Genomic DNA, 27,908 nt, shown 5'->3' with positions numbered 1-27,908 from the left:
GTTTCGAGTGTTTCTGGAAGTTGCTAGCACAGTGTGGATTTGGGCTGCTGGTGCTGTTTGGAAATGTCATATACGCTTTTTTCACCCAAAATAGGAACTTCAGTGCAACTAGGTAACAATGTATAGAAATTAAAAGTTGGCATAATGTTAGAGAAAGCAACTAGGAGGAAATGTTCTTGGAATACTTGTTGTGTCAAGATGCTGAGTGATGTAGTAATAGAGAAATGTTCTTGGCTTCAGAAGATTTTTATAGGGACAGTACTTGGGCAGTGTACAGTATATAGCCCTTTGTAAAAGCATAAGGTACTGCCCAAGAGATTACCTTGAATATTCATGCCAGCTGCACAGATACTTGGAAATCTAACTGTCCAGGATGTGACACATCACCCTGATATTATGTATGGGTTACAGGCAAGTTTAAAAATGTGTTTATCACAGAGTAAGTGGAAAAGAATCAGCCTGTGGCAATACAGAATGTTCAGATAGCACATACAAAGGTGGCAGCTGCTTTGGTTAGGGTACCATCCTTTCCCAAATGTCTGAAAATTTCCACATTGGGTTGTGCTGGAATTGGCTGCATTTGATTTCCCTTTTGGAAGACAGAATTTTTAAAATCTGCTTTTCAATTTGTTCATAATGCTGTGGTTCAAAACATTAATAAGTAAGCACAGAATTAACAGTTGGGCTAAACTGCCAAATACTAAGTATTGCAACCTGTGTCAAATCTGAAAAATAACAAAATACATGCTTGTGTGTGTTAGCAAACTGGGACACAGATGGACAGTATTCAAACAGGGAGTCTAAGCTAGGTAGAAACCTGGAAGGTAGCAATGTCAGGTTATTAGTTTCACAATAGTGCTATATTATCTTACCAGGTATGTAGTTGTATCAAATTAATGTTATCTTTACTGACCTACACAAGTCATTGCTTAAAAAAAATAATAAAATCAAATAACTCCACGTGATACTAAATGCTAATTTTATTTGTTACTCAATTTCTTTCCCTGAAACAACATTTTCTGTATCTCTCTTGATAGTAAATTACTTTGCTGGGCACACCATTAACTTGAAAAATAGTGTTGTTGACTACAGGGAAAAAAATATTTTAGCACCCTTATGTAATTTTTTCCAACCTGTCACATCAAAACATGTCTGGAATATGACAGTTTGTTAAATGATCCGCTGTATCCTGTATGCTGGGTGGACTACATTTATATTTTGGTTTAAAAATTGCTGTCTGTTACTATAATAACCCAAAGCTTATTATATATTCTTTAGTTTTTAAGATACTAATAGGGCAAGTGGTACGTCGTTTTTGAGCTAGCCAGCAGGAAATGTAGGAAATATCAGGGTTTTCATTAAGTATGCTGCTTGTATGACCCTATGAAAAGAGCCATGCCTTATACTGAATACAAAATAACTAAAAACTATAGGCCCTGTGAACTAGACTTGTAGGGAAAAATTTCTTTCTGAGTTAAATCCAGTTTGACTCAGATAACATAGATGAAGGTCCTGAGGTTTGTTTGGTTTTTGTTTGTTGGGTGTTTTTTTTCCTTTTTCCTTTTTCCCCAAGTTAAATGTGCAACCACAGAGAACAGTAAGGAAGAGAAGGAATTATTCTTCTCTCTGGAGTGCCAGGGTCCTGGTACCCTCCTTTTCTGTCAGTCTGTCCCTCTAGAAACATTTCAAACATAAGTCTTAAAACTATTTGGGTTTCTTACCCCAGGATAAAAAGGAAGGAGAGCCAGAAATGCTACGTCACTGATGTGAATTACATTATTCCTACAGTTGTTAGGTAAAATCTGGTCTTGGGCATATAATTTTTATACTGTGCTTTTCTGTTGTTTTGAAAATATCCGTATGTGCATATATAAACACACACTAATGCATAAAATCTTCATTGGCTGTATATATCTCTTATTGGAGACTACTTTAGGAGATTTTTATTTTTTTGGCTAAATCAAGCTGAAACTTGTAGAGGATTCAGAACGTTGTGTATTTTGAATTTGGTACCAGAAGGCCAAGAATGGTTCAAGACATTTTGATATGGATTAATATCCACATTTGGAGGAGTCTGGAGGCATTTGTGGTGTCTTAGTCATCATATTTAGCTTTGGTTTTAAACCTCCTAGTTTCTAAAATATTACTAAGTTGTTCTTAATCAATATTCAGGGCTAAATAATAAACTTTGTAAAGCTGGTTTTGAATTTGTCAAACTCAGCTCTGTCTTTGTAGCGCTTGTGCTGAGGAAACTGATCTTGTGTTTCATTTTTAAGGGAAGTACATGCAGATGATGAATATTCTGAAACCAATTGCATTTGATGTGATCCACTTCATGTCCCAGCTCTTCGATTATTATCTGTATGCAGTCTATACATTTTTTGGCCGAAATGACACGGTAGGTAGAAACATTATTCATTTCCAGTTATCACTGTGTATGCAGAATGAGAATAGAGAAGAGAGAAGAGACTTCTACTTAAAGTACTACCTAATATGTAATCCCCCCAAAAAATTAGTGGCAACAGAATGCATTTGAATGCAGGAGTAAGAAAAACCTGATTAGATCGGCAATAAAGGGAATAAGTACTAGGAGCACCATTATCGCTGGGACATGAATCCTATTATGTTTTGAATAGATTCTGTAATCTTTTCCAGCAGTATTTTGAAAGGGAGGTAAGATAGCGTGAAATACCTAAAAGTAGTGGCAGAAAGTGGGGCGCAAAGGAGCAGTCTGCAGGTGGTTTGGAGCCCTGAGAGTCTCAGGTGATTGAATTTTCCTACATGTATTTCTCTGACTTGAATAAGAATAGCAAAAGGAAGAGGAGAAGGGAACCATGAAAGTTAAGCAGTAGCTTAGATTTAAGAGGTTTGAAATACACTTTCAGATCTAGTATTCTTCTGTCAAATTAATTGCATTAATGAAAACAAGTTTGAGGGTTTTTGTGAGTGGTCTTGTAGCTGAAGTAAATGCTTGTTGGCAGTGTCTGTACATATCAAGACAATTCTGTTGAAAGTTGATCTGAAGCATTTATGAAAAGCTGCATGTAAAAACAATTTTCTCCTCTCTTGGCCCCTAAATTACTCCACAAGTAATAATATCATGGGGTTCCAAATTCATCATCATCTGTTGGCAAATTGTAACGGATTTTCAGACTCAGCATATGGTTCTAAATGGTTTTGAGCTGTTCTCTTTGGCAGAACAAACATATTTGCAGTTTGTTTGTGTTTAGAAGATGGGTGGTGTTTCTTTTGTTTGTTTGTTAAAACAATTGATTTCCATTGACTTAGTCAGCTGCTGTGGTACTCACATTGTGTTGCATTTATTTTTATGGTTTTTGCATCTCTCATTTTATGTTTTTAAAGCCCATACAGAGTTCCTCACTCTCTACTTCTAACAGAGAACAGCACAGTGCTAGGCAGGTAAACATTATAGCAGATGGGTGGTAAAATTGTGATGTTTTTGTAGAGTGCATAATTTTTGTTTTGACAGATGATTTTCCATAGGAAACATAATGCTTACAAAGGGTCTATGAATGTAATAAACCCTCTTGTAATGCTGCTTGAATGTCCTCACTCCCCGTAGTGGTCATAAACCTTTAGAAAGTAGAGATGGGTTGTGGTATGTGATTTTATTTTTATTTACAAAATAGCATCAAATGGGATTCTTAAAAAAATTCTGGTAATATAACTTCCTTAAATGGTTGAAATTCTTTGTGAATATTGTGCTTGTGTTGTATGCTAAGTTAGTATGCACGTAAGGAGAGTGATTAATTGTACAGAGTTCAGTGAAAACCAAGGATTTAAAATACACATGTTGAGTTCTGTGTCAGGTCCTGATGCTAAGTCATTGCTCTTTCCGGACCTCTGTAGAATGATTATCCTATGTCGTCAGTATTTGGCTTTCTTCACTGCCAAAAGTTGCACACCATTTTAATAAGAATTGCTCTTTGAAAACCTTTTTAATTTGTGGGATGCAAGTTAAGGCTGCCTTTTCTCCTTATCTCGAATTGTGGAGCAACCTAACATGAAGTTAAAAGAATTGCCTATGTTTAGTATCTGCTCACTCAAGGGTAAGACATTCATGAACATGTCACATAGCACTCTTCCTTAGCAGAATAAATTTGAGGTGGTTTAATATTTTTTTTCATAAGACATAATTTGTAAACCAATGACCATTTTAATGGAAAACACTTTTTTTAAGTGTAAGGGGTTATGTAGAATTGGTGATGAGTAAAATCATTCTGTAAATTGTCTAATGTGGCTTACTAGGTCATCAATTTGTGGGATTTAATTGTCTACTATTTTGCAAGCAAAGCACTGATGAGTGACATGCTCAGTGTGAAGTCATGTGGAAGAGTGCTGAAAGCAATCTTTTTGGGGTTTTATTTGTTTGTTTGTTCAGTTTTTCCCTCCCCTTACACATATGGATGCTCAATTCTGACTTCAGTCTGTAACTGGTTGCCTGATAAATCTGAAGTTCTTGATGTGCTGTGTTTCATGGGAATTTAACTTTGTTTTTACATTCCTTTTCATTCAGTATGTTTCAAATGTGAAATTTGTCATTTTTAAACAAAGAAATATATCATTACAGAATAAGTGAGTGAAAGTTACTGATAGCTATTGAAAGTAATTGAAAGGCAGAAAGAGAAAGAATTAATGGCACATTGTGTGCTGTGTAGTTTTGATGGTGCAGGTGCAAGTTTCTTAAAATTAATGGTTGAAACTTGCAAATATACTTTTAAATATATATATGTGTACACTTTTTTTTTTTCCTTTAAGCAGGCTTTTTTTCTGTTTGTTCTTAACTAACAGGAAGAACAGCCAGTCTTAGTTTTGCAGTCGTTATGGCCGTATCTTGAAAAACTACTGTATGAAGTTAAGGAGGAAAAAAAGATAATTTGGAAAATTAAGGATGTGTTTCTTAAAGGGAAAAAAGGTTGTGTTGGTTTTTTTTTCTACCCATATACCTGCAAAATGAAAGGCAGTTCAGAACTGATATTTCTACAGTAAAAATGTGAGGAAAAATACTAAATAATTATTGTAAAAAATCTTACTTCATCTGTGGAAAAACAAAGGAGTGAACACTTCTATCACACATGGACTCTAGGATAGTGATTTATGTCTCCCAGATCAGATTCTAGATTCCAACAGAGTGTACTTCCAGTGGGAATTCAGCTCAGATGTAAATTTTCATTGAATATATAGGAGGTTTGGGGCAGATAGACAACATCTTAAGTCAGAAACATTAGATGCGCTAAATGGGGACCTAAATTATACTGGTTTGTATTTAAAAGGAGCAAAGATGACATGAACTTCTAACAGTTCCTTCCCTGATTTAGTGCACTGAAAGGCAGTTTCTATATATAGAAAAATATATATCTCTATATTGTCAATATATAATATCGACTTATATATCATCTATATTATATATATATTATATCATATATTATCTATATATAGTCTAATAATACAGTATGCAACAGTGCTTTAAATATTGTTCAGTGAATTGCCTTTTGGTGCGAATCACATACCAGAATTGTGTTCAAATACTTCCAGGCTCCTGACATAAATGTGAGCCTCTTAGCTGTCACATTTCCACTTCCTTTGTTGTGTTGGTTTGTTCTTTGGGGTTTTTTTATTTAAAAGTAGAAGATAAGTAGCTATAATAATTATGCATGTTCCATCAGAGCCTCAGCTGGTATAATGTATTGCATTTGCCAGGAAATCAGTGTAGCTATATTGATTTATCCCAGTTAAACATCTGCTCCATAATACTTCTTGAGCGATGGACGTGAAGATGGCACATTTCTCAGCTAGATCTTTATAAGCATTAAATAATAATGACTTTTATAAAAATCAATGGATAGAATTTTACATATGCAAGTTAGATATTTAATAAGGAATTACAAGAAATTTTGTAGCTTGAGAGAGAAGTCAAGACAATTTGACTTGGATGTGGTGTGCGTTGCGTGCAAGTCTTAATGGGGGCATCGTGGTGCGCCATTCTGGGCATATCACCCAAATGAGAAAATCTAGTCTTGCACCCAAATACAGTATTGTAACGATAAAGGATACTGGTTGTTTGTTGGTGCAAATGGTAAGCTGTCATCTTCATGAAAGGTACTTGGATCTCTGTTCACACTGGTGCAGTGTTGAGTGCCATCACCTCTGTTGATTTTCTTTTCATTTTGTAGGGTTGTGAATTGTAGCTCTTGTTTACAAACTGAAGTTTTGCTGTATCACTGTAAAGTTTAAACCAATGAATTTTCCTTTCCCAGCTTAAATAGACTGTATTTCTTCCAGTTTGAATCGACAGGACTGGGCCTCAGTAGCAGCAGATTGCGCACCACACTGAACAGAATCCAGGAGAGTCTGATTGATCTGGTAAGTACCTGGATTTTGTTAATGCTCAGTGTAATAGAGGTGGTGTAAGAAATTTAGGAATTGTATTTCATTGTGGCTTTCAGATTTTTATCTCTCTTTGTATTCAGTGTCTGTAATGACAAAGACTTAGTTTTGTGGCGTATCATGATGTAGGTATCATCGTTTATAAAAAAGACCTCAAAACCAACACAATAGATGACTCATTTTTCTTCAGTAAAATAGCAAAACATTAAGCCATCCTGAAGGTCACTCACCTTACAAGACAATAGAAGTAGTATACTAAATCCTTTGTTAAGTTATTTCTGAATTGTGGGGAAATTTCCCTGACCTATTTTATAGATTATATCCTGTTGGTCACTTCATGAGGTATTTTTCAAAATGTGAAAAGTAAATATAGTGTGAGTGTCAAACTGGTAATCGATTATTGTCCTTCACATCACATAACAAAGGGTAAACAGGAGATTACAAATAGATTTTGTGGATTCAACTGAGCAGGAGAGTTTATAAAGAAATATTGCTAAGAACTACACAAAAAAATGGAAATTTGAAATTCTTTCTTTCCACCTAACTATAAAACCCTTGAGACACTATGAAGAAATGTCCTAAGAGTATCATAAACAGCTTGTATAGTAGTTAATACCATGGATGCTGCAGGAAGGATATATTTTCTAAGGCTTCTACCTTAGAAAGAAGACAGATGTTCTACTCTGACTTTCACGAGGATTTGGCACTCCACATTATTGTACTTCATGCCTTTTTTAATTATTTGAAGTACTATACCAAATCCTAAGCTGTTTGAGAGAACCTTCTTAGAGGATTTTGGAGCCATTTCTTATAGAGTCAGTAGAGGGAGCATAAGGCACTAATAACCCCAGGCGGCTTTTAATAAAACAGGAAAAGGCTACTCATTTTGATACTCACCTCAAAGGCAGTGTATTCAGACAGAAAAATTAATTCTAGGAAGATGTTGCAAATGAATCAGTTAAAGATTATGGAAAATGGCAAGCTATGGTGGGAATTTTTTAAACTTACTCTTTAGTCACCGTTCCTCACAGTGCTTTACAGCCTTGAATTTTTTTTATCAGTCAAATTAATTTTAAAACAATAATTTCTAGGAGTAAATTGGAAAAATAACAACACTTCTTCTTCCTCAGTCATTTAACAGTGCTGTTATAGTTCATGTGTCAATTGAAATTAATAGCAGTGTTCCATGCAAGATTTGAAAGGAGGAAGAAATCTTAGCTGACTGCTATTAACTTAAAGGCATTCTGTGAATTTTATTAGTATCTTGTGAACTATGCTGGTCCCATACTATGAATGGAAATTTTTCGATTTTTTTTCTTACCCAGAAGACTTTGATTCATGAGGATTTTGATTGTTTGCTTATTTCGAAGAGTTTGTGAAAGTCAAGATAAACTTTACTGTGTCAAATGGGTATTTTTCATGATTGTATGGACTGTTTTGGACTACTCTCAAAATTCTCCTCTCATCTTAGATTATTCTAAATTACTTTCTGAAAATATTCATGTTTGTGTTGTGTGGCTCTGTCTCATGCCCTGTTGGGAATTTTGGGTTTTTTGCATTGTCTTCTATACATGGTATCTTTATTAAGGGCTATCATTTCTGTTACGTTTCAGTTCCTGATGGCAGCATCTTTCAGTTCCTGATGGCAGCATCTTTCAGTGTTTTATTTTTGTAGAGATTGTCTGAATCTGATAGTTCTGAATCTATGACTAAGGCTCTGCCCTAATTGCATGTAGATCAGAACACTTCCTTTAAACTGTCAGTGCTTGTGAAGGTTGAGCTCTCTGATCTATGTCAAGACTCCTTAGTAATTTAGACTGGATTATTCCTAGCTTTTCTCTTGGACTTTGTCCGTTCTTTTTTGGGATACCAAGTTGATGAAGGCCTATTACTCATTGTCAGGAGTTAGAGGAATAATTGGAGGATTTAAAGGCCATCTCCTCCAGCTTTTTGTAGACATTCTGTAGTTTCTGTTTGGGATTGAATTAGTGCTGTCTAGTTTATACCAGACAACTTTTCAGGATGCTACTTTTATTATTATTCAGCTGAATTTTAAGCTTTTTTTTGTGAAGTAAAAAGGAAAGTGGAAGGGGAATTCCACTTCTGGCAAGGTAAAGTTGAGCTGCACTTAACATTCTTTCTCGCATCTTTGTAGCATCTTCAGTATGAAGAGTATGGAGGTCGCTTGGAGGCGTTTCCTGTAGCTTCTTATGGAGTTGCTCTATTCTAAGTTTATTGCGGTGCAAGAAATGTGTGCAAGAAATGTCTGCCTCTCTAACATATACTGTACTTGCAGTATACTAACCGTACCTGAGAGAGAAGTTCAGTCTTGGTTTTCATTTGGACCACTGAGACACAAAGAGTTGGGTTTCTGACTCATGGCCACTGAGCCAAAGGGCTGCAGTTATTTAAAGCGCTTCCTCTCCTCTTTCCTGCATCCCTCCTCATGTATCGCATACCCCCTGCTTCTGCTGGATGGTCCTTGTTCCCTCTGAGCAGTACTTAGCTATAGCTGAATCACTTCTCTGCTGTTTTGCAATCTAATACTTCATAGCAAATCCAACTGTACTTCATAAACTGCAGCAAATCCACCTGCAGTTTAGATTAATGTTTTAGGCTGTGAACACGAAATAGCTGAGATAGGAACATGTGTTCAGTTGTGTTAACTTCACCGCAGGGTAATAATGTGACACCTCAACTAGGATACCTATTATTCAATGTCTGTATGCTGCTCAAAAACGTATATAATAAAAGTAATTATTCTAAACAAAAAAGCTCCAAATAATAAAGAACCACCAAACCTGACCACTTCAGCTGGAAGTAAATGTGCCCTTGCTCCTTGTATTTATGACACAAAACTGTATTTGTAATTTGCATTTTTTTTAATGTGGATGTTTTGTATGACATAATCAAAATGACGATGATGAAGGGACTTAATTCTTTACAAGACTAAGCAAGCATGTTCTTTAGGTGCTACTGCTTTAAATGTGCTTCCTGTTTCAAATTGTTATACGAGTAATGAGTTTTTGTCCAGCTATGGCTTTTGTTAATCTCTGCACTGCTAATATAGATGCTGGTTTACATACATTCTGAAATTTCTTTTGTTATAAAAATGAAATAGTTTTAGTTAAAAATAAATAAAAGAGCCCACTGATTAGTGAAACTGTCTTTATTTGCTTTCTTATAGTAAGTTAGGTGGAAGTGGTGGGAGCTTACAGTGATTGAGTAACCAGTTTTCTGTGTCTAAGCTACTTTGCCTTAATGAAATACTTGTGGACTAAGTCAGAAGTATAAAAAAATACAAGCACTTTGAGTATTTGTTTTAAAGTAGATTAGGGTGCAGTTTCCTTTCTGAGAGGTAAGAGGACTGTATGATTCTCAAAAATTCGTTTGGCTACATTGTACTGAACTTCATATATGTATCTGAACTTCATATTCAGCCTTTCCACAGTTAGTACAGAACAGCTTCACTACAGAATTCTGCTGTACAACAGCTTCAGAGCTAGTAATTTGAAACCCCTAGAAATAGCACTCTACAAGCTGTTTTTCATTCATACCAGCAGGATGTATTAAAAGGAAAACACAGAAAGATGAGTGAAATGGGGAGGAAGAACTGCTATTGTTTCAGCCTTGCTATAATGCTAAGGTGCCTTTTTGATGAGGCTAAATACATTGAAACAAGTGCCAGTTTCTGAGCTGCCTGTGTCTTCTCACTGACAGTTCCCCTGAGTGGGGTATGTAGAGTTACCTACACACATTTGGTCCTTGTGTTTGTCATTTCTAACAGAAATGTGTTTTTTGCAATAGTAATGATGTTCATATTAGTCCACTGAGACCAGTAAGCCCCCAGGTAGGTATAAGGCATCAGTCGGATTGATGTAGTGTATGATAACTGGTGATTTGGAAGGGAGGCTTCTACTTCGGACTCCTTGCTTTATCTACCTCTAAGCAGCTTCCTTATCTTCATAAAATGTAACGTAGTCATGATACTGCCATTTCCTAAGTGTTGCTTGTGAATGTCCTGTGTATGCAAATAGCTGCTTTGAGCGATACTCCTGCTTCCAAAAATGAGATTTTTGGGGGCAAATAACCATGGAATAGTCATAAATATTTCATTGCAAACTGGCTTGCTCAAGTATTTAGAATGATGTTTGTTAGAGTTACTGTGCCTTACAGCAGTAGAAAATAAATCACTGCAGTGAAGTGTATAAGCATTGCAATGGCATGTACAGAAGAGTAGATGGAAGGAATCACTGGTATAAAGAAGTATTGGTTAATGTATTTTAGATTCTGTCTTTACTTTAGCTTTTGGGCTTTTTCCCCATAAAGTATATGTCTTTTGGCAGAGACAGTAGAGATTGATGGTGCAGAGATGGAAAAACAGATTTTTCAGCTGTTCAAATAAGATAGAGAGCAATGGGAGGAACATTTGGGTTTTTTGTTCTTCATGCCTGACTTTCCAACCTATTTTGGCTTTGATCCTTTGATGCCATGGAATGCTACGGTTCAGTTACGTTAGTCCCAGTTCTGGAAACAATGTCACAGCACAGTCCTGCACTACTTTAGTGGGGACATGTACTGTGTTATGTCCCAGTTTGGCATACCAATGGCAAACTTTGGAGTGGAATTACTTGACGTGGCAGTGCCTAGCACAGGGTGCTGCTCCTAATAGACATAACCAAGCTCCTCACTGAAACGGTAGCTGTGAACTGTGATTCTTGGTGAGGTTTTGTTTGGTTGGAGGTAATTCCTGCAACTTTTACAATCCTTGCTTGGTCTCCTGTCCCTTCAAATGAGGAAAAAAAAAGAAGGAAAAAAAAAAAAGAAGAGAAGACAATTTGTGGGTTTTTTTTTTCTTCCTCTCTTTGAAAAGAGGTGTACAGCAGCATACATAATAGCAATGCTTAAGATAGGTGAATTGCTTGTCAAGGAAAGGGAAGTCTGTGTATTCAAAAGAAAGTTCTGACATGACAAGCATTTTGAAAATATGCTAGGATTTCAGCAGCTTCCTCACCTTATTCATTTAGAGCTCTTTGTACAAGTTGTTTGTTTGACTATATTGCCTAAGTAGACTGGAATGATTTACTGAAGTTTTCTAGCTTACTTCTTTGAATAAATTTCTGGGTGTTGGCAATTGCTTTGTCTGTCTTTGGGCAGTCACTGAGCCATCTTGTTTTAGTCACTTCAGACTCTTCTTGCTGGGCACCCAAAACTGGGGCTGATTCTTAGTCCCAGAGGACTGCAGGTGTCCACAGAGTCACAGCTGAGCACCTGGGAACCGACAGCAGCTCCTCCTGAAAATCTTCCTTTGGATAAGAAAAATGCCACAGTAAAAATGTGTGGGAGCGGACCAGATTCCCTTACGTGTTTTTGTAAGGGAGTGGTTCAGGTTCCCAGAGGTGTGACAGCGGGTGTGCTTTTCTGTGCTTAATGACTCATTCTCCCAGTTGTCTGTCAGTACACACCGATTCCTGATAAAGGCCTTGTTGCATTAGGTTAGACATGATCGTAAATAAACTTGCTGACTTTGGTAATTTTTTTTGTGCAAAAAGTCTGCCATTTAACTTTGAACACTCAGAAATAAATGAAATGCAAAGATGCCAGAAATTTCTGTGCAGATTTTATTGAGCTGTGTTACTAAAGTCAGTAGGAGTGACCCAGCTGAGATCTGGGACATGCTTGTTTTGTGTCAAAGAGCACGGAGGATCCACACACTTGAAACTGGAAATCTCATGCCTACTGCAAGGCAATGCTGATCAGCTCAGCCCTGGGGCAAGTGTGGGGTGTGTGCATTGTAAGTGTTGGAAAGCTTGGGGATCCATTGCATGGCACTTCATAATGCTGTAAAGGTATCACTTGCCTGCAAAGAATTGTAAGTAAACAGAAAATTAATAGCATGGCTTCTCAAGATGGTTTGTTGTTTTGTTTTTAATGATCTGCTCTCTCAACGTGCATTGAGTGGTGAACATTGTGGTAGCTTACGTTGTTTACTTTTGATTTGGTTTCTGAAGAGCTGAGTCAGACCTGCTTTGTAAGATTTGTGCCACTTAGCAAGAAAATACTAATCTTTCAACTTAAAACGTAGTAGGGGTATTGAATACCATTTTTAAACCTTAACATATTTACATGGTATTCAAAAAGTACTGTGAACCTTGAATGCAAGGTACTTTTACAGTTAGCTTTACCTGTCATTTTCAGCATCAAGTTTCAAGAACTATTAAGGATGTGTAAATTTAAGGGGGAGGGAAACAACTTGTTGCTTTCAGTACATTTCTTCTAATTAAAAATTCTTGAATATTAAGCAACTAATTGGAGTTAATTGAGCTACTTTCAGACAGCCTTTGATAACAATAAGGGGTTATGCTTTCTTAGATCAGTTTCTTTTCTTGTACTTTATGCTTATCACATTACAGAAACTATAAATTACAGTTTTAGAAACAGATGATAGAGCTATCCTGTCTTAGGTAAACATTTGGAGTCAGTCTGCTTTTCCTTCTCCATCAGCACACATCAAGTTCTTGGTAGTAGTGTCAGTATGTCAGAGCTGCTGCAGACTGTTCGACTGCCAGAGCCTTTTCAGATAGTCTGATTTTTTCCATGCCTTTCGATCATCACTTATTCCTTTAAGATCAGGATTTCTGCAGTAGCATTTAGAAGTATTGCCATTTGCTTATAGCAGAATCAAAACTGAAATTGTTCCTATTGCGTATGTATATTAAATCAAAACAATTCTAAAGCTAAAGTCTTGCACAAAAAGTATTTGGTCAGGAGAAGCTCAGTTTTGAAAAATTGCTGGTTATTAGTGTGATCTGCAGAACACTGTGTGCTGGGGCAAGTTGTGGGGTTTACTGTTTTTTGTTTAAAGTTAGTGAAAGTGGATGATTATAATTAATTGTCAACTATCTCCAACATAAATGGCAGATAATAGGTTATTTTAATTATAAGTTCTTCTGGATAGCTGAAATAAATACATGTTTTTGAGCTCATGATGAGATCAGGACCCTTAAAAAACATCTCTGCATGTCAAACTTTTGACTTAGATAATTAGCTTAGATATTTTATACTTCTAATTTAGGTAATTAGTTTATAGTCTGTTCTTCCCACTAAGATGGAAGGCTTAACAGAGGTTTGCCACTGGATTCAGCCAAACTATGGCAATGAAAATCTTCTCTTGTTACAGAAGACATATTTTTTGGAGAAGAGATTGAAGGAGAGGCTTATTCCTTACACAGATAGATGTATTCTTTTTTTTCTTCCTATTCATTGAAGAATTTCTTCTTGGGAGTAAAGAATTGAATGCTAAAGAAAAATACCCAACAATTAATCAAACAATGTCACACTCACACTTATTTGATACCTATTTTTTGCTAAGACATACCTTTCTGTTGTAAAAATGGGTTCTAGATGAAATGTAATTCATAGATATCACATAAAGATAATTCCCAAAGCATACATTATAGCTCATACTACTGTTATTAGAAACCCCTAAAGAGGTAAAGCAATCATAAGCCTGCTTTAACACTTCTGTATCCTGATGTTTTCAGGCCGTTATAGCAAAGCAGCTTTTATAAATTATTGCTAGTTGTGTATGCCACTCGTGTAGCATTAGAAACCTCATTCTTTTCCTATGACAGTATGAGGGAGTTAGACTAAGACTAGAATAACTGAATAGAAGAGACCCACTGTCTGCACAGAATGCTGGTTAAGCTGTACAGCTGTACCCACTACAGTTGATTTGGTTATTGTTCAGATAAGTTTGGAGCTTTTGATGAAACCTTTTAGGTGTTTCTGTATTGTTGTTGGTTTTTTAAACACTCTGGGGTTTTATTTTGTTTGGCAAGACAGGAGAAAAGTATCTTGTAGTTTGCATCTGTTTGACTTGTACCTTGAAATCATTTTATCAAATCTGTATTTTGCCCCATTTGCTTACAAGGATTGTATGTGAGCTGTAATAACTCTTAGATATATCGCAATTCTGCTTTATCGGCAAGACCTGCTACTCTGGTGCAGAGAAAAGCTGAACAAGTTTGTTCTGCTTTGGTATTGCTCTCTGTATGTTTGATGTTGGGTGCTACTATAAGTTCTCAGTGTAACTTGACGCTTGAAATTAAAGTTGGGCTGGCTGCTATGTAATTTCCTGGCTTCTGTTCTCCTCCTCCTCCTCTTGAGCTGGAACTTGTTTTGCCCACTTTCAGTTTTAGGAGAATTTACCTGTTCTCCATGTGTACTCAAAGGGAATCTCTGACAACAGATTGTCTTGCAAATTTTCTTGTATTACTGGAAGGGTTAATTTTAACAAGTCTAGTCCATTGCAAAACATCTCATTTCTTTAAATAGTATGTAGCCTTTTTTCCTGTTCCAGCCTGTATGTTTTGTCCCTTTATTGCTTCTTTCAGTCATTTGATCATTTCTGTTAATGAAGGCTGGAGGAAAAAACACATGCATCACTGAAGCCCTTTCAGGACGATCTTGTGCTTTTCACTGCCAGTCCTTGGGCTTCCTTTTTGCTGTCAACATGCTTTTGCAGTACCTGCTTTTTAGAACAAGTTGGGGGAATGAAATGCTCATACTGTGTTTAACAAGTATATTTGAACCAGAGTTTGACTCTCTGGTTGAACCCCAGCGTATCTTTGACTGAGCCAGTTGTCTCATGTACGTTTTGTGTCTTCAGGTGCAACACCATTTCAGCATTTAAAAGGTTCACAAGATATTTACCTTCATGGGAAATAGGCAGGTAGAAAACAAACTGTTTAAAATGTATCTCAAGTGACAGGCAACTTTGAAGTGTGATAAATACAAAATTAAGTCTTTATAATATTTGAGTTTTGCATAATTTGTGATCAGTCTTTGAAGGAAACAAGTCCTCACCACTGATACTCTTCTCCCAGCTCTGTGGCTCGCTGTCTCTCCTAAGAATAAAGAATTAGGTGGTGGACTGTGGGTTCAATTTTTTTTTTTTTTATCATGTATAAACATTTCAAAGCTTCTCATATTTTTTTTTAGTTTGATTTTGGTTTTTTTGAGAATGACATGAAGTGAAAGAGAAAAAGAGAAGTCAGATAAGAGTGGATTTTGATAATAATCAATGGTGTCTTTGGCTTAGTATTTGTAGAGAATTGACCATTATGCCTAGATGATTAGATGTTACTGCCTGTGTGCAGTATTCTTGTGGATGTGCTAGGTAGGTATCTTCAGAGCTGCCTGAAAGAGGTTACATGAGTTTTAACAAATGCCCAGGCCTTTTTGGCTTGCTTATCCATTCTGATAGACTCAGCAGAATGCAAGCTTCATGTTCTTGTGAGATGTCTGGCCAGTTTAATCGCAGATTTATCTGGGTGAATGTGAGCACAGATCAGAGCAAAGAAAATTCATTTTTCAAATAACATAGTGTCATGGCTAGCCTTTACAATCATTCCCATGCTCAGTGCAACTGTATCTGATAGCATTTACCATGAACTTCATTTAGAAGTTTAGTCTTCTTCTCATTGATGTATTTCTGTGAGATCTTTTAGTGCTACAAATGATGTGTTGAAGGTATTGCTCAGTCAGAAGTCTTTGATTATTTTTTTTTAATGTCAGAATTTCTGTGAGGATCCTTCAAGGTTCCCTGCTTTATCTGCATTCTTCTTCTGTAACATATTACAGTAATTTTTTTAGAGGTCTGAAGATACTTTCCTCACCCTTGATAGTGAGAATGCAGCTTTCCCGTCTGTGCTTTATTCCATCTGCTGTAGCCCATTTTTATGTTTGTGTTTAATGTCTTTGGGAGACACAGAACTGAAAGAGCCTTTCTGATTTAGCAGATCCACCCCCTTCTTGCCTTGGGCTGTCACATCACAGGAGGCAACTGTGAACTAAAATTCAAGATAGCTAAAGTGGAACTTGTGATCTTTTTGTTCCTCCACACCTCAAACCATTTTTAATAGCTTGGACACTGTTGTCTTATATTCTTAATGTCACTTTTGGCTTGGCTTTTATCCAAGCAGTAAACACATTTTGGTGCTGCTTTGTCTATAGCAGCAAAGTTTTGATCTTTCTGTTTATTCTGTGTCACTTAAATTCTCACCAAGTCCTTACACATTTTGACATTATCAGTTTTTGCGTGCCCTGCCTTTAACTGCTGCAGGATAACCGCAATGGTTCTGTCAGATATTTTGCGACCAGAATAACCTCCCTGTTGTTTTTCACCTGATCATCTGTACAGTACCTTTTCTCTTGGTTTTTCAAGATCTACAATGCATATTCCTTCCATATCTAAATCTTGATATTTAGAATGAGTTAGGTTACCACTTAGTTCTGTTAGTGTTTCTAGTGCTCACTGCTGTCCTTTTCTTCCTAGGCAAAACTGTCTGAAAAACATGTGAATAACAATTACTCAATTTCATGTCACTCCTCACAGTTGTGCTGTGCTATGAAGCCTAGAAGATGCTTCTGATGACTGTTGTCAGCTTAAGTCTGTTTTTCTTCCTCCTTCGTTAGTTATTTCACTGCAATGTCCTCTCAATTTATTTGTATCTCCAATTGTTAAAAAAACCCCACAAAACAAAACACAGACTGCAAAACTGCTTTGTTTATTACAGTGTTTTTGGCTTCATCTTTGTCCAGTCTTACAGCAGCCAGAGAATTAGGCTAATTCGTTTTTTGAGTCCAACCATAAATGTAATGTTTAAGCAGTTGACCTTGCTTTTGTAGAAATTATTTTTACCATTTGTCACTCTGTTATGGCCCAAATTTATTTTCATTCCATACACACTGATATGTTGTAGCACCTGTCTGGCCACAGAGTTTCTATCCCCAGGGTCATTGAAGGCTTTTATTTATGAAATCAGTGCCATATCATGCCTACCTTCTTTATCTGTTCTGGGTTCTATGTCACCTTTGTTTTGCAGCATTTGTTATATTTTCGTAGCCTGTGGGTAAACAGTAAGCAAGATATGAGTAATTAATCTAAAGCTGTAACTATGTTTATGTTTTCGTGTCCTGATATGGTTTGGGCAAAGCTAAGCTTCAGTGGGTGTGCTGTTTATATACCTACTTAGACCAATATGATAGGTCTGGGAATTCCTTCTGTGATTCCTCATCTAGCTGTAACTTGTACTTACATTCCTGAAATGTAGAGGTGGGTCGTGTATCTGCCCCCACTGTTGTTTTTTGGTTTGGGTTTGGTTTTTTTTTCTGTTGGTTGTTTTGGTGGGGTTTTTTTCAAGTTTGCAACCAGGCACTGGTGTAACCTGTTTCTTAGTCCAGATTCTTTTCCTGCACTGTGAATATTTCCTTGTTTTCTGCAGTAGAAATGTCTGCGGGATAGAAGTTTTCATGGAATGACAACTTGTTTAAAAACATCATTTGTATTTTACTTAAGTTGGCTGCAGCTCTCATAAGCAGTAAAGCCCATACATAAGTAATATTCCTTTGATTTGTCTCCTTATGTGGTTGCTGTTAGATTGAAGATACTGTTTCTAACAATGAGAAGTCAGTCTTCCAGTAGGCAGTTGGGCTAAAGCTTGTATGGGCATTAAGGTGTAATAAGAAGTTTGTTCTCTGCCTTCCCCCCCGCCCCCAAGATAGGTATTGATCAACATGATATAATTATTTTTTTTCATCTGTACACCACACTGTTCAAAGAGAAAACTCTGTGGTTGTCTTTTGATTCAGGCTTGATTCAAATAATACATTAGAATTAGAAACATTCTTTCATCTTACCTGTTATCTGGAACTGCTCAGCTGGAGCAATTCTTGCTGATTTTGTGGGTTTTCATTTGTTTAATTCTTTGTTTTAGGACGTGTCTGCTGATCCTGCAGGAACTCTCACAGCTGCTGAAGAGAGAAAGGAGAAGGTGCCAAGCCCACATCTCAGTCATCTCGTAGTTTTGACATCTGGCAATTCATTGTATGGTTTGGCAGAGAGAGTGGTGGCCACGGAATCCTTGTAGGTTATTTACTGTACACTGCATTTTGTGGTCACTGGAAGCTATGGATTGTGTGAGATAGTGATTAAAAGCCAAAACCTTCTTGAGAAGTCAAAGATTCCTACCTGTCAATGTAATTTTAAATATGAGCGATAGAGGTATTTTCTTAGCTAAACTAGTGGGACCTAACCATGTGGTCTAACCACTTGCAAGCACAAGCAATGAAATTTTACTACAGCTAGTCCAGTAATTTGTGACAGTACAAGGTCAAATCTAACAGGAAAAAGGTTTGAAATTGGAGGCCAATGGGAATATTTAATCTCTGTGGTTCATTTAAACCTTACATTAAGTACTCGAATGGTGATGGCTGAGACTGAAAACTGTTTAGTTGGTATTGGTTTAACTTTGACTGCAATGTTCTTTTCAACGGGTGGAAGTGTACCTTTGAAGAAGAGATCATAATAAGCAAGTAACACAAAACTTAAAAGTGTTTATCTGGTCAGAATAATGGTAAGAGTCAGATAATATTACTTTTTGCCCACACAAGCTGAAACTCAAAGATCCGAAGTTCATTTTAAAAATGTATTTCAAAATTATTTTCTTTTGCCTTCATTTATGCTTAGTTAAAAATGTATTACTTTGTTATGCCTCTTATTCTGTCTTTTAAAGATTCCCTAGTAAGTAAGTAATTGGGAATGTTATTTTGGGATTCTGACAGGGATTTATTAATTTTAATATTGAATGCCCTGTAGTATGGAAATTATGGAACACTTGTCTGCTGACTTTACTAGACTTTGGATCAGACTTTTGCAGCGTATCCTGAGTAAAACAGAAATATGAATTGTTGATATTCAAGCCCTAGTCTCTATTCAAGCATTTTCTTGTTTGCAATAGTATTTTAAAATTGTCAGACTTGGGAGTGCTTGTTGATATGCTGGCATGAACTGATACGGTTCTTCTCAGTTCTAAATTTTCGAAGGTTACGTATCATTACTGCCAAAAAAGTCAGCTGTAGAGTAGAAGCTGTGTAGAGACATGCCAAATGTTGCATTTAGTTAACAGTAAATTTTCCTTGCTTTCAAAGGGTATTTCTGGCTGAGCAGTTTGAGTTTCTTCAGCCTCATCTTGATGCAGTGATGCCAGCTGCCAAGAAGCCTTTTCTTCAGCAGTTCTATTCTCAGGTCGGAATTGTATAATTCACAGCTGATTTTTAAATGGAAGATTTGAAACATGTACAATACGATGCAAATAGTTGCACATCATAGTTATATATTATTATCAGAAATTTACTGAATTGAATTTTATTTGTATTCTGTTTCAGACAGTGTCAACTGCCAGTGAACTACGTAAACCAGTTTATTGGATTGTTGCTGCTAAAGCCATTGATTATGAACAAATGCTACTTCTCATGGCTAATGTGAAATGGGATGTGAAGGAAATCATGTCACAACACAATATATATGTAGATGCTCTTTTAAAGGTGAATAATTTCTGGGAAACGATGTGCTAGATTTTATAAAAACTAGTTTTTTAAGTTACTGTAATACTTCACTAAAACTGTTAATATAGCATGGTTAGAGCAATACAGCATCCTGACACATGGTAAACTATTATAAGGAGGTCTGTCCGGAATTTTCATTACTCTTGTTGCTGGCAGATTGTTTTCAGTGATGATTTTTTGACTACGTGGCAGATGAAAATGACCACAAAGATTTAAGGAGTTTTATGTCTAAATCTGGAATGGTAGATAAAAGTGTAGTAAACGGAGTAACATTGAGGAAAATCAAGCTTTAACAAAGGCTATTTGCTGTTTTGTGTCATTTTAGCAGTTATTTCTGAGATGTATGGTAAGGCTTATAGGTCAAACCAGCACCAACAGTGATCATGCACTATCTAATTGAATTGCTGTATTTGGAAGTTGGCATCTGAAAAAGAAGGTAAAAGGGAAGTTAGTCACCCAACTTCTCAATTGCATTCAGTAGAAGCGGTTATACAATTGCTGTGTCTTATGACATACAGAACCAGTTCTTGGGAGAATCCCTCTCTCATCCTTCTATATATGTCTTAACGGTGTTTCTAAAGGTCTTTAGACGGAAGTTTTGGCAGTGGTAAAATTATACTAATTGTTACAGAGAAACTGAAAGTTTTATTTTGAAGAAAGTTATGCATCTGTAATGAATAACAATTTTGTTTACAGCTTTGTACTTTGTAGCTGTTCTCTGCTTTAAAAAAAATAAATCCAAGCAAAGAAGGGAGAATCTAATAGAGGATATATCATTGCACTGATTTTAACTGAATCTTTGTGGTTACCCTTCTTCATGCTGCCATGGCTTTTTGAAATCAGTTTGTACTTAAAATATTTGGTCTGTGCCGTAGAACGTTTTCCTTCTGTGAGAGTGCAACTGCTGATGAATCTGCTTTAGGAAATTAGGACTAATACCATTTCTGGCCTCCACATTATCTAAATAATAATAGTTGCTACAGAAGCTTTTAGATCATTGCTAAGCAATTAGTGATTTGCTGTGAACCCTGGGACTCCAGGATTGAAGATGTAAGTGCAGTGTTTAATGTAATAACCAATTACTTTTAGCCATGTGCACACATATGTAAAATTCTTCTATACTCAGTATGCATGGAAGCAGATAAAGTGGGGAAAGGCTATTGTTCCAGAAATTAATTATCACAGAGCACTGGGCATTTTCCGTAGACTGAGTTGTATGCCGGTGTCCTGGTTTCAGCTGGGATAGAGTTAATTTTCTTCTTAGTAGCACGACACTGTGGTACCCTGCTTCCTCTTGCCAAATCCCTCTTTCAGAAATTTTGTGTTAAACACCAATTATTTGGTCAGATAGTAGGTTAAATGGATTACTGAGATTCCCTTCTGATTTTCTTCACTTACTGATTTTTTTTTTTATGGAGGGCAAAAAAGGAGGGGGGTGGGGGGATGTGCAGAGAAGAAAAAACAACTAGATTAACAGTCATGGAATGAAAGCGCTTTGTTGGACAAGTATGATCTTAATAGGTTACAGTACAAACTGCTTTTGCTAGTTACAGAGACCAGTTCATTATCGGTCTGCTTTATATTTAAGTCATTTGCTACTTTTTTTTTTTTAATGATGGAGGTGTTAGTCACTGGCAGCAGACTTCTATTTCACTTCATGTAAGTCACAAAATTATTTTAGCAGTAATTATATTCAGTTATGACTGGTTTGTCACTCAAAGGAACAGCTCAAATCCATCCAGGCCATTAATTTTTCAGGTGGAAACAGGTGCCTTCCCTCAACCTGAACTGTTACCCAGCGTTGCAGTATGCTCCTGAACAGTTAGATTTGGACTCTTTTCAGTGGGTGCACTCAGCATCTTTTAAAGCACTGGGGAACTATCTGATGTTAAATGTTGATGAATAAAAAGTGATTACAGTATTTCTGAGCTTCTTGGAAAGCTGATATGGTGGGTATTTAGAGGGATAAAGAGGTCATCACTGGGTTTTATTAGTGACTGTATATTGACTTTAACAAAGTTAAAGATGAATTTAGGGAGTGAGGCAATGAAAATGGCATTTGAAAGATTAGCTTAGTTAATTTTCAGAGGTTCTACAGAGAACTACACCTCTGGGGAACAGAGCAGTATTTCCTTTTTTTAAAAAAATTACTGAGGTGGTGTTGCGAATGACATTCTAGAAAGTGATGTGCTTTCTACTTTACCCATTAAGTTTGTCTCTGCAGTCTGTGCCTACTAAACTTCTCTGCTTTGCTCTTATTTTCCAGTATTCTCTTTCGTGTGCGTTTCTCATTCTTTGTCATTGTTGCTAGGGGTTTGTAGAGTATCGTCTGTTTTATGCTAAAGGAATAATGATCTTTCATGTTTCATCAGGAATTTGAAGAATATAACAGAAGGTTGAATGAGGTGTCTAAGAGAGTCCGTATTCCACTGCCAGTCTCCAACATCCTTTGGGAGCACTGCATACGCTTGGCAAATAGAACTCTCGTGGAAGGGTAAGTAGTTCATGAAAGTCTTGCATTTGGCTAAATATGTCTATAATGATAACATCTATTTTACAGAATTGGAAGTTCTGATTTTGTAATGCACTGGTAGGATCTTGTTCTTTTGAGAAGCCTAAAAAATATCAAGGCTTAACACAGTTCTTAGCAGTTGTTTCACAGAATCTGGTACAGCATTAAGCCTAAAGGGGATGGTCTTGTACCTAGATACTGCTGAAGAATGACACTGAGTGTTTTATTGAAGCATTTGAAACTACACAGTTCTCTTTCAGACGAGCTCTATCTGAAAATTGCTGCTTCCTGACAGAGCAAAGGAGAAAGTTAAAGTGTAATTGTCAGCATCTCTGTGGTGATGCCATTTGTCTTTGCCAGGAAGAAAGATGGAGTTGTCAACCCTAGCAGTTATCTTAGAGTAGCCATGGAGAAGAATTTTTTCCAAATTCATCAGGAACAGAGAGGTATCTTAGCTGGCTTGGTCAATAAAGGCTCAAGCACCTTAGTCAGGAACTGCTACATCTTGTTCATCCCTCCCACTTAATCAGTGTTCCAGCCTTTTTCAGAGCCAATATTGTAGCCTGAGTATTGTATGTAGTCTTCCACCCACTGCATTTATGTTTTATTTTCTTGTCTCCTTGCTACATATGTCTGGTCTCTCATCGCAAGTTCTTCTGCATCATAGAATATGTGCTGTCTTCCACTCCTGTTCCCATATTTCTTTCCTGGTTATCTTTACCCTGTGCACTCCCTACTACCTATTTTACTACTTTCTATCCCACTCTTTAGCTGTCTGCTCTAATTTAGGACCTCAACAGCATCCTTCTTCTCCAGATGTTAGCTGTCTATTGAGGATCATCAGCTTCCACTGCTTCCATCAAGCCATCATCCTTAAATTCATGCCTATTTCTTTTCATGCCATCATCCTTTTGCTCTTTCTTCAGAGACCAGTTTCATCTTCATGGAGACTAAATCCAGCCATGACCTCCCTCTGGCTTCTCAGTTTCTTCATGTGACATATGACCCATACAACTATGTTTTCTTTTTGAAATTTTATTTTCTACTTATGCCTCAAATCAAACAAAGTGGAACAAAAGCATCTTTCTTCTCCTGTCCCTGTCCCCTTTTCCTTTCAAGTGGATAACACCAGCAATCACTATCAACCTCTTCTGCCTCAGCCCTTGTGCCTGTCTTGGACTTGTTTCTTTTTTCTTACTTCACAATCTTACTCATTTTTGTGACTTCAGTGTTCACAAACCACTTAATTCTTGGCTCTGAAGATCATCGTTCATGTGTCTTGCTCCGCACTGTTCACAATTGTGACTTAGCATGAAATTTTCACCTTTACTGTCACCTAAGCATTTCACTGACTGGTCAGAGGGAACTAGGAATACCTTGCTGGTGTGACTTGCCCTGTGTATTTTCTTGGAGCGTAAAAAGCACTCATTATTGTCTCCTCCCAAATATCTGCCTGTAATTTCTCCTTCTTGCCCAGTTCTTTTGCTCACATACCTTGTAGTTTCATTTGCCACTGGGGAAGGGGAAGAAGGGTACTCTGAACAGCTGACTCTCTGAATACCTTCATAACTTCTTTCATCTCTGAATTCCATGAAGGTATGGCATTAAAAGCCACGAAGGAGATGTTTCTGCTCTAGTCAGCCAGTCAACTGCAATTGTTCTCATCAGGCTCTTTGAGTGAAGGTTCATCTTCAGTGCAGTCAGCCATATCCATCATTAAATTTTGCCCTGCCCTGTCTCCTAGTTCTGTGTTCTCTCCTGTTTCCCATCTGGCTTCTTGAAGTACTTCAGTATGTCCTATTAAGCATCATCGTCCAATCTTCTGAGAAGCTCCAGAGAGCTTGTGTCTTGGTCCTCTCCACTTTTGCCTATGTTATTTCTGCATTTTGCAAACTCTGCATGCTAACTGTAAGGGTGTGATTCTCCTTATTCTTAACCGGTCTTGCTGTGTATCTAGTTTCCAGCTGCATATTTCTGCTTCCTTTGCATCAGACCTAATGATGTAGGTATAATAATTAGGATCAACTTCATGAACCAGTGGAAGACTGAGCTTGCTTTAAAGTTGGTAGAAGGGAAGAGTGGAATCAGTGGGACAGGATTGTCACTTGTGGCAGCAGCCTGTGGGTGGGCTGGATTAAGTCTATCAAGACACTGTGCCCCAAACCAAAGCTTTTTTACTCCCTGTACACAGCTGAAATTGGCACTGTCCAAGGGCATTGCAGTGTCATTTCCTTGGATCTTGACAAATGCAATGTCATACCCATTTGAAAAACCACAAAGATAATTTTCCTCATTTGCGGCCTATTACCCCATTGTTATTCTTCCTGGCATTACTCTGCCCTAAGCTTATCTATTGTCTCTTCTTCTTTGAGTTCAAACTTGTCACCAGTTTTCTGTCAATCTGCTCGCATTAAAACATTAATGTCTCACAGAGATTAATTAGCCAGTGCTGCCAACCTTTACCCTCTGTTTGTTGCGGTAGTTGTGCCTTTCTCTAATGCTGCCACTGTTGGTTCAGTGAGCTCCTGGTGACTGTTCCTAAAGCTGCCACATTGCCTGTCAGACTGTGGTGGTCATGAGCACTTGACTAAAGTCACTGTCTAGTGTGTTGATCAGCATTGATTTAGTTTCCTTTAACCCACTTCTAGTAAGTTATTCAATGTAAGATTTTTAGTGGCTTTTGGTGGGGGGTGGCAGTGAGTTTTTTAAGTATCACTGGGTACAATGGGGTTCTGTTCTGTCTGTGGGGCTAAAACATATTATACTAATGCAGATAAAACTTTGCATCAGACATCAGAAGAGTTCTTGTCTGCTTTTAACTGAAAACCATAACTATGTTCCTCCTTAGTGTTAAAGGGCTAAGTTAAACAACTTTGAGAAGTAAGATTCATTTTTATTTCCTTCTAAGTTTTACTTTCCACGGTTTCACTTTTCAGTTATGCCAATGTAAAGAAGTGCAGTAATGAAGGGCGTGCCTTGATGCAACTGGACTTTCAACAATTCTTAATGAAACTAGAAAAGTTAACAGACATTAGGCCTATTCCAGATAAAGAATTTGTGGAGACCTACATTAAAGCATACTATTTAACAGAAAATGACATGGAACGCTGGATAAAAGAACATAGGGTAAGAGTTATTTGCATTCTTTTACTGCCTGTTGGGAAAATTCACCATGATGACAGAATCATGCTAACTGTATATGATCAATGCTTCTCTGTGTTAAAAATTAATATATGCATATATGAATATATTCATTTATTATACGAAGATATTTATGGGAAGCAGTATAAATATACATGCACAAACACATTTATATGTTCGTTATTAATTATCATACGTACTGATTCAACGTCTGATGACTGGAAAGGTTAAATAAGCAAGGCGCATCTACCTACTGTATCAAAAAGTGTAGAGAACAAGAGCGAAGTGAAGTTGGAAACATTTGTGTGCTGTTCAGAATATGCCAAAATGCACAGCTCGATCATCAGGAAGTTAGGTTTGAAATCACACTGTGGAGTTTTACTTTGCCTTTGGGAATAGATTGCTTAAACTAAGCTGTAAGGCACAATGGGTAGGAGTCATTGCTGCTTCTTCCTTCATTTAATAATACTGAATCAGGATCAACATTTCTCTCCAGGTAAGTCTTCATTTGTGTTTTGAAAGCATTTACCGTGCTTTCATGGTAGCACAACCTAACAGTTATAACAGGACTGCGTAAGAAATAGTCACATGCTGTTGAAGTAAGAAGACTTCTAAAATGTAGCACTTTGAAATCTGTATTTTGGGCTTACTTTAAATCCCACTAGAAATGGATGAAAGAAATGCCTCTAGTAATTTTCTTTGTTTTACCTGGAGCCACAAGAGAGATTGTGAGCTGTTCTTTGGTGACCTACATGGAAAAACACTTGTTTAAACCTACTGGTGAGAGCTGTATTTTGGATGGTGTTGGTATAAAGGTAGAACTGGCAAATGGGGTGTTTTGACAGGTGTTAAGAATTCTTGTCTTAACATTTTTGCCATTTTTTCCTTCTTTATCATGTACTGAAATTAATATTGTTTGGAGGCCCTGTAGACAGAAGTATTTAGAGGCTTATTGGAAATGAGAAGTCAAAATAAAAAAGATACAAACTTTTGTCATTTTGTTTAGGAAAATGCTTTTATGTTAAAAACTAATCTCATTAGCATGTATATTTCCTACCATACCTCCCAAAGAACGGAAAATGCATTAAAAATTGATTTATATAAATATGTATTCACAGAATCACTTTCTGTGAACTCAGTCCAACACTACTAAAGTAAGCATTTTCCATTATAATCTGCCATGTAGCAAAATACAGTTTTGTTCTCTGCCTCAACTATGAAAACTATCCAGACCTGACTTAACTACCACTTTAAATCTCCCTTGTGTACTGACTGCCTCTATCAGTTGAAAAGTCCACAGTGTGTATGTCAGCGTGTTTTAATTTTCTATCTTTGTCTGGTGTGTTACTCTGCCATAACATGATCTGCTTTTATTTGCCAGGAATATTCCACTAAGCAGTTGACCAATCTGGTGAATGTTTGTCTGGGCTCCCACATCAACAAAAAGACAAGACAGAAGCTTCTAGCTGCTATTGACGACATAGACAGGCCTAAAAGATAACTGGAGAGAGCTGCTTTCCTTGTGACTTGTACCTTTTTCTGTTCATGTGAAGCATGCAGACAAACCTCTCATGGACTAATGACAACCTTCTCTTAAACATTGTGCATGACCTTTCTTACCAGCATTGGAGACACTGAAGTGGCATAATGTTCTAAAATATGACTTTTCTAATCCATAGAATTCTTTTCTGTCGTATTTCTTTTTTTTTTTATTTTGTTTTGTTACTTGCCCTTAGTAAAGGGCCACTGTTTGTCTATCATTGGTGAGCTGTATATTTTGCAAAATTGTATACTGTAAGTAAAATCAAAATCAGAGAGAAATACATTGGCTTAATATATAGTTGATGCTCTTTTTAATAAAAGGGCTACTTGAAAATATGATTTCTTTCTTCCTTGCCTTCACCCTCAGAAATTGTGCTTTATTATGGAACAGTGTAAAATGAAAGGAAATGTACAATATTTGATCAGTGTATCTTGCATGTGGATTAAGAGTGCAGATCAACTAAATACTTCCATGTTAAAGCCTCTCATCTTCATATGTATTTAAAAATGTCTGTTTATTTCGGAATTAATTTAGTCACATCAAAATGATTGACTTAACAAGGTAATAAATACTGTACACTAATATGATATATTTGTGTGACCTTTTTTCCTAATTCAACAACACAAAATGTCATTTACAATAGAAATTACTAATGTTCCCTTCCCTTTTGTCCCTCTGCCAGTCTTCCCTGTTCTGAATGAATAATGCCAAGGCATAGGAAAAACGTTTTTTTGGCTGATGTTTTGGATTGATATAAGATAATCTTACTGTTTCCTGCTCTGCTGTAGATACCCTGAGTGATCCTGAGCAAAGCAAAATTGCTTGGCTGTGTATTTGTCCTAGAAATCGATTTTTCACAGCATCACTGACTTCGCTGAAGTTTTCAGGTTTGCC

The 27,908-nt window shown here is 36.8% G+C and overlaps 1 protein-coding gene across 2 annotated transcripts in view; it reads left to right on the top strand.

Moving 5' to 3' along the window:
• VPS50 (VPS50 subunit of EARP/GARPII complex) overlaps window positions 1-27,601 on the top strand; it is a 93,301-nt gene extending 65,700 nt beyond the window's left edge. The window contains exons 21-29 of one of the 2 annotated variants that reach the window (XM_056335554.1): window positions 2,277-2,398; window positions 3,364-3,420; window positions 6,304-6,384; window positions 18,189-18,337; window positions 19,402-19,498; window positions 19,639-19,797; window positions 22,191-22,312; window positions 25,267-25,456; window positions 26,853-27,601. In XM_056335554.1, coding sequence (XP_056191529.1) covers window positions 2,277-2,398; window positions 3,364-3,420; window positions 6,304-6,384; window positions 18,189-18,337; window positions 19,402-19,498; window positions 19,639-19,797; window positions 22,191-22,312; window positions 25,267-25,456; window positions 26,853-26,972 — 1,097 coding nt within the window. In that variant the 3' untranslated portion in view covers window positions 26,973-27,601. The remainder of the gene's footprint in view (window positions 1-2,276; window positions 2,399-3,363; window positions 3,421-6,303; window positions 6,385-18,188; window positions 18,338-19,401; window positions 19,499-19,638; window positions 19,798-22,190; window positions 22,313-25,266; window positions 25,457-26,852) is intronic. The other variant, XM_056335555.1, reaches the window with a different exon arrangement.
• Window positions 27,602-27,908: the final 307 nt, after the last annotated feature.

The sequence above is a fragment of the Falco biarmicus genome, chromosome 4, assembly GCF_023638135.1.
Source record: "Falco biarmicus isolate bFalBia1 chromosome 4, bFalBia1.pri, whole genome shotgun sequence".
NCBI classification, from domain to species: domain Eukaryota; kingdom Metazoa; phylum Chordata; class Aves; order Falconiformes; family Falconidae; genus Falco; species Falco biarmicus.
The sequence above is the reverse complement of the archived record's forward strand: the minus strand, read 5'-3'. Positions and strand labels throughout refer to the sequence as shown.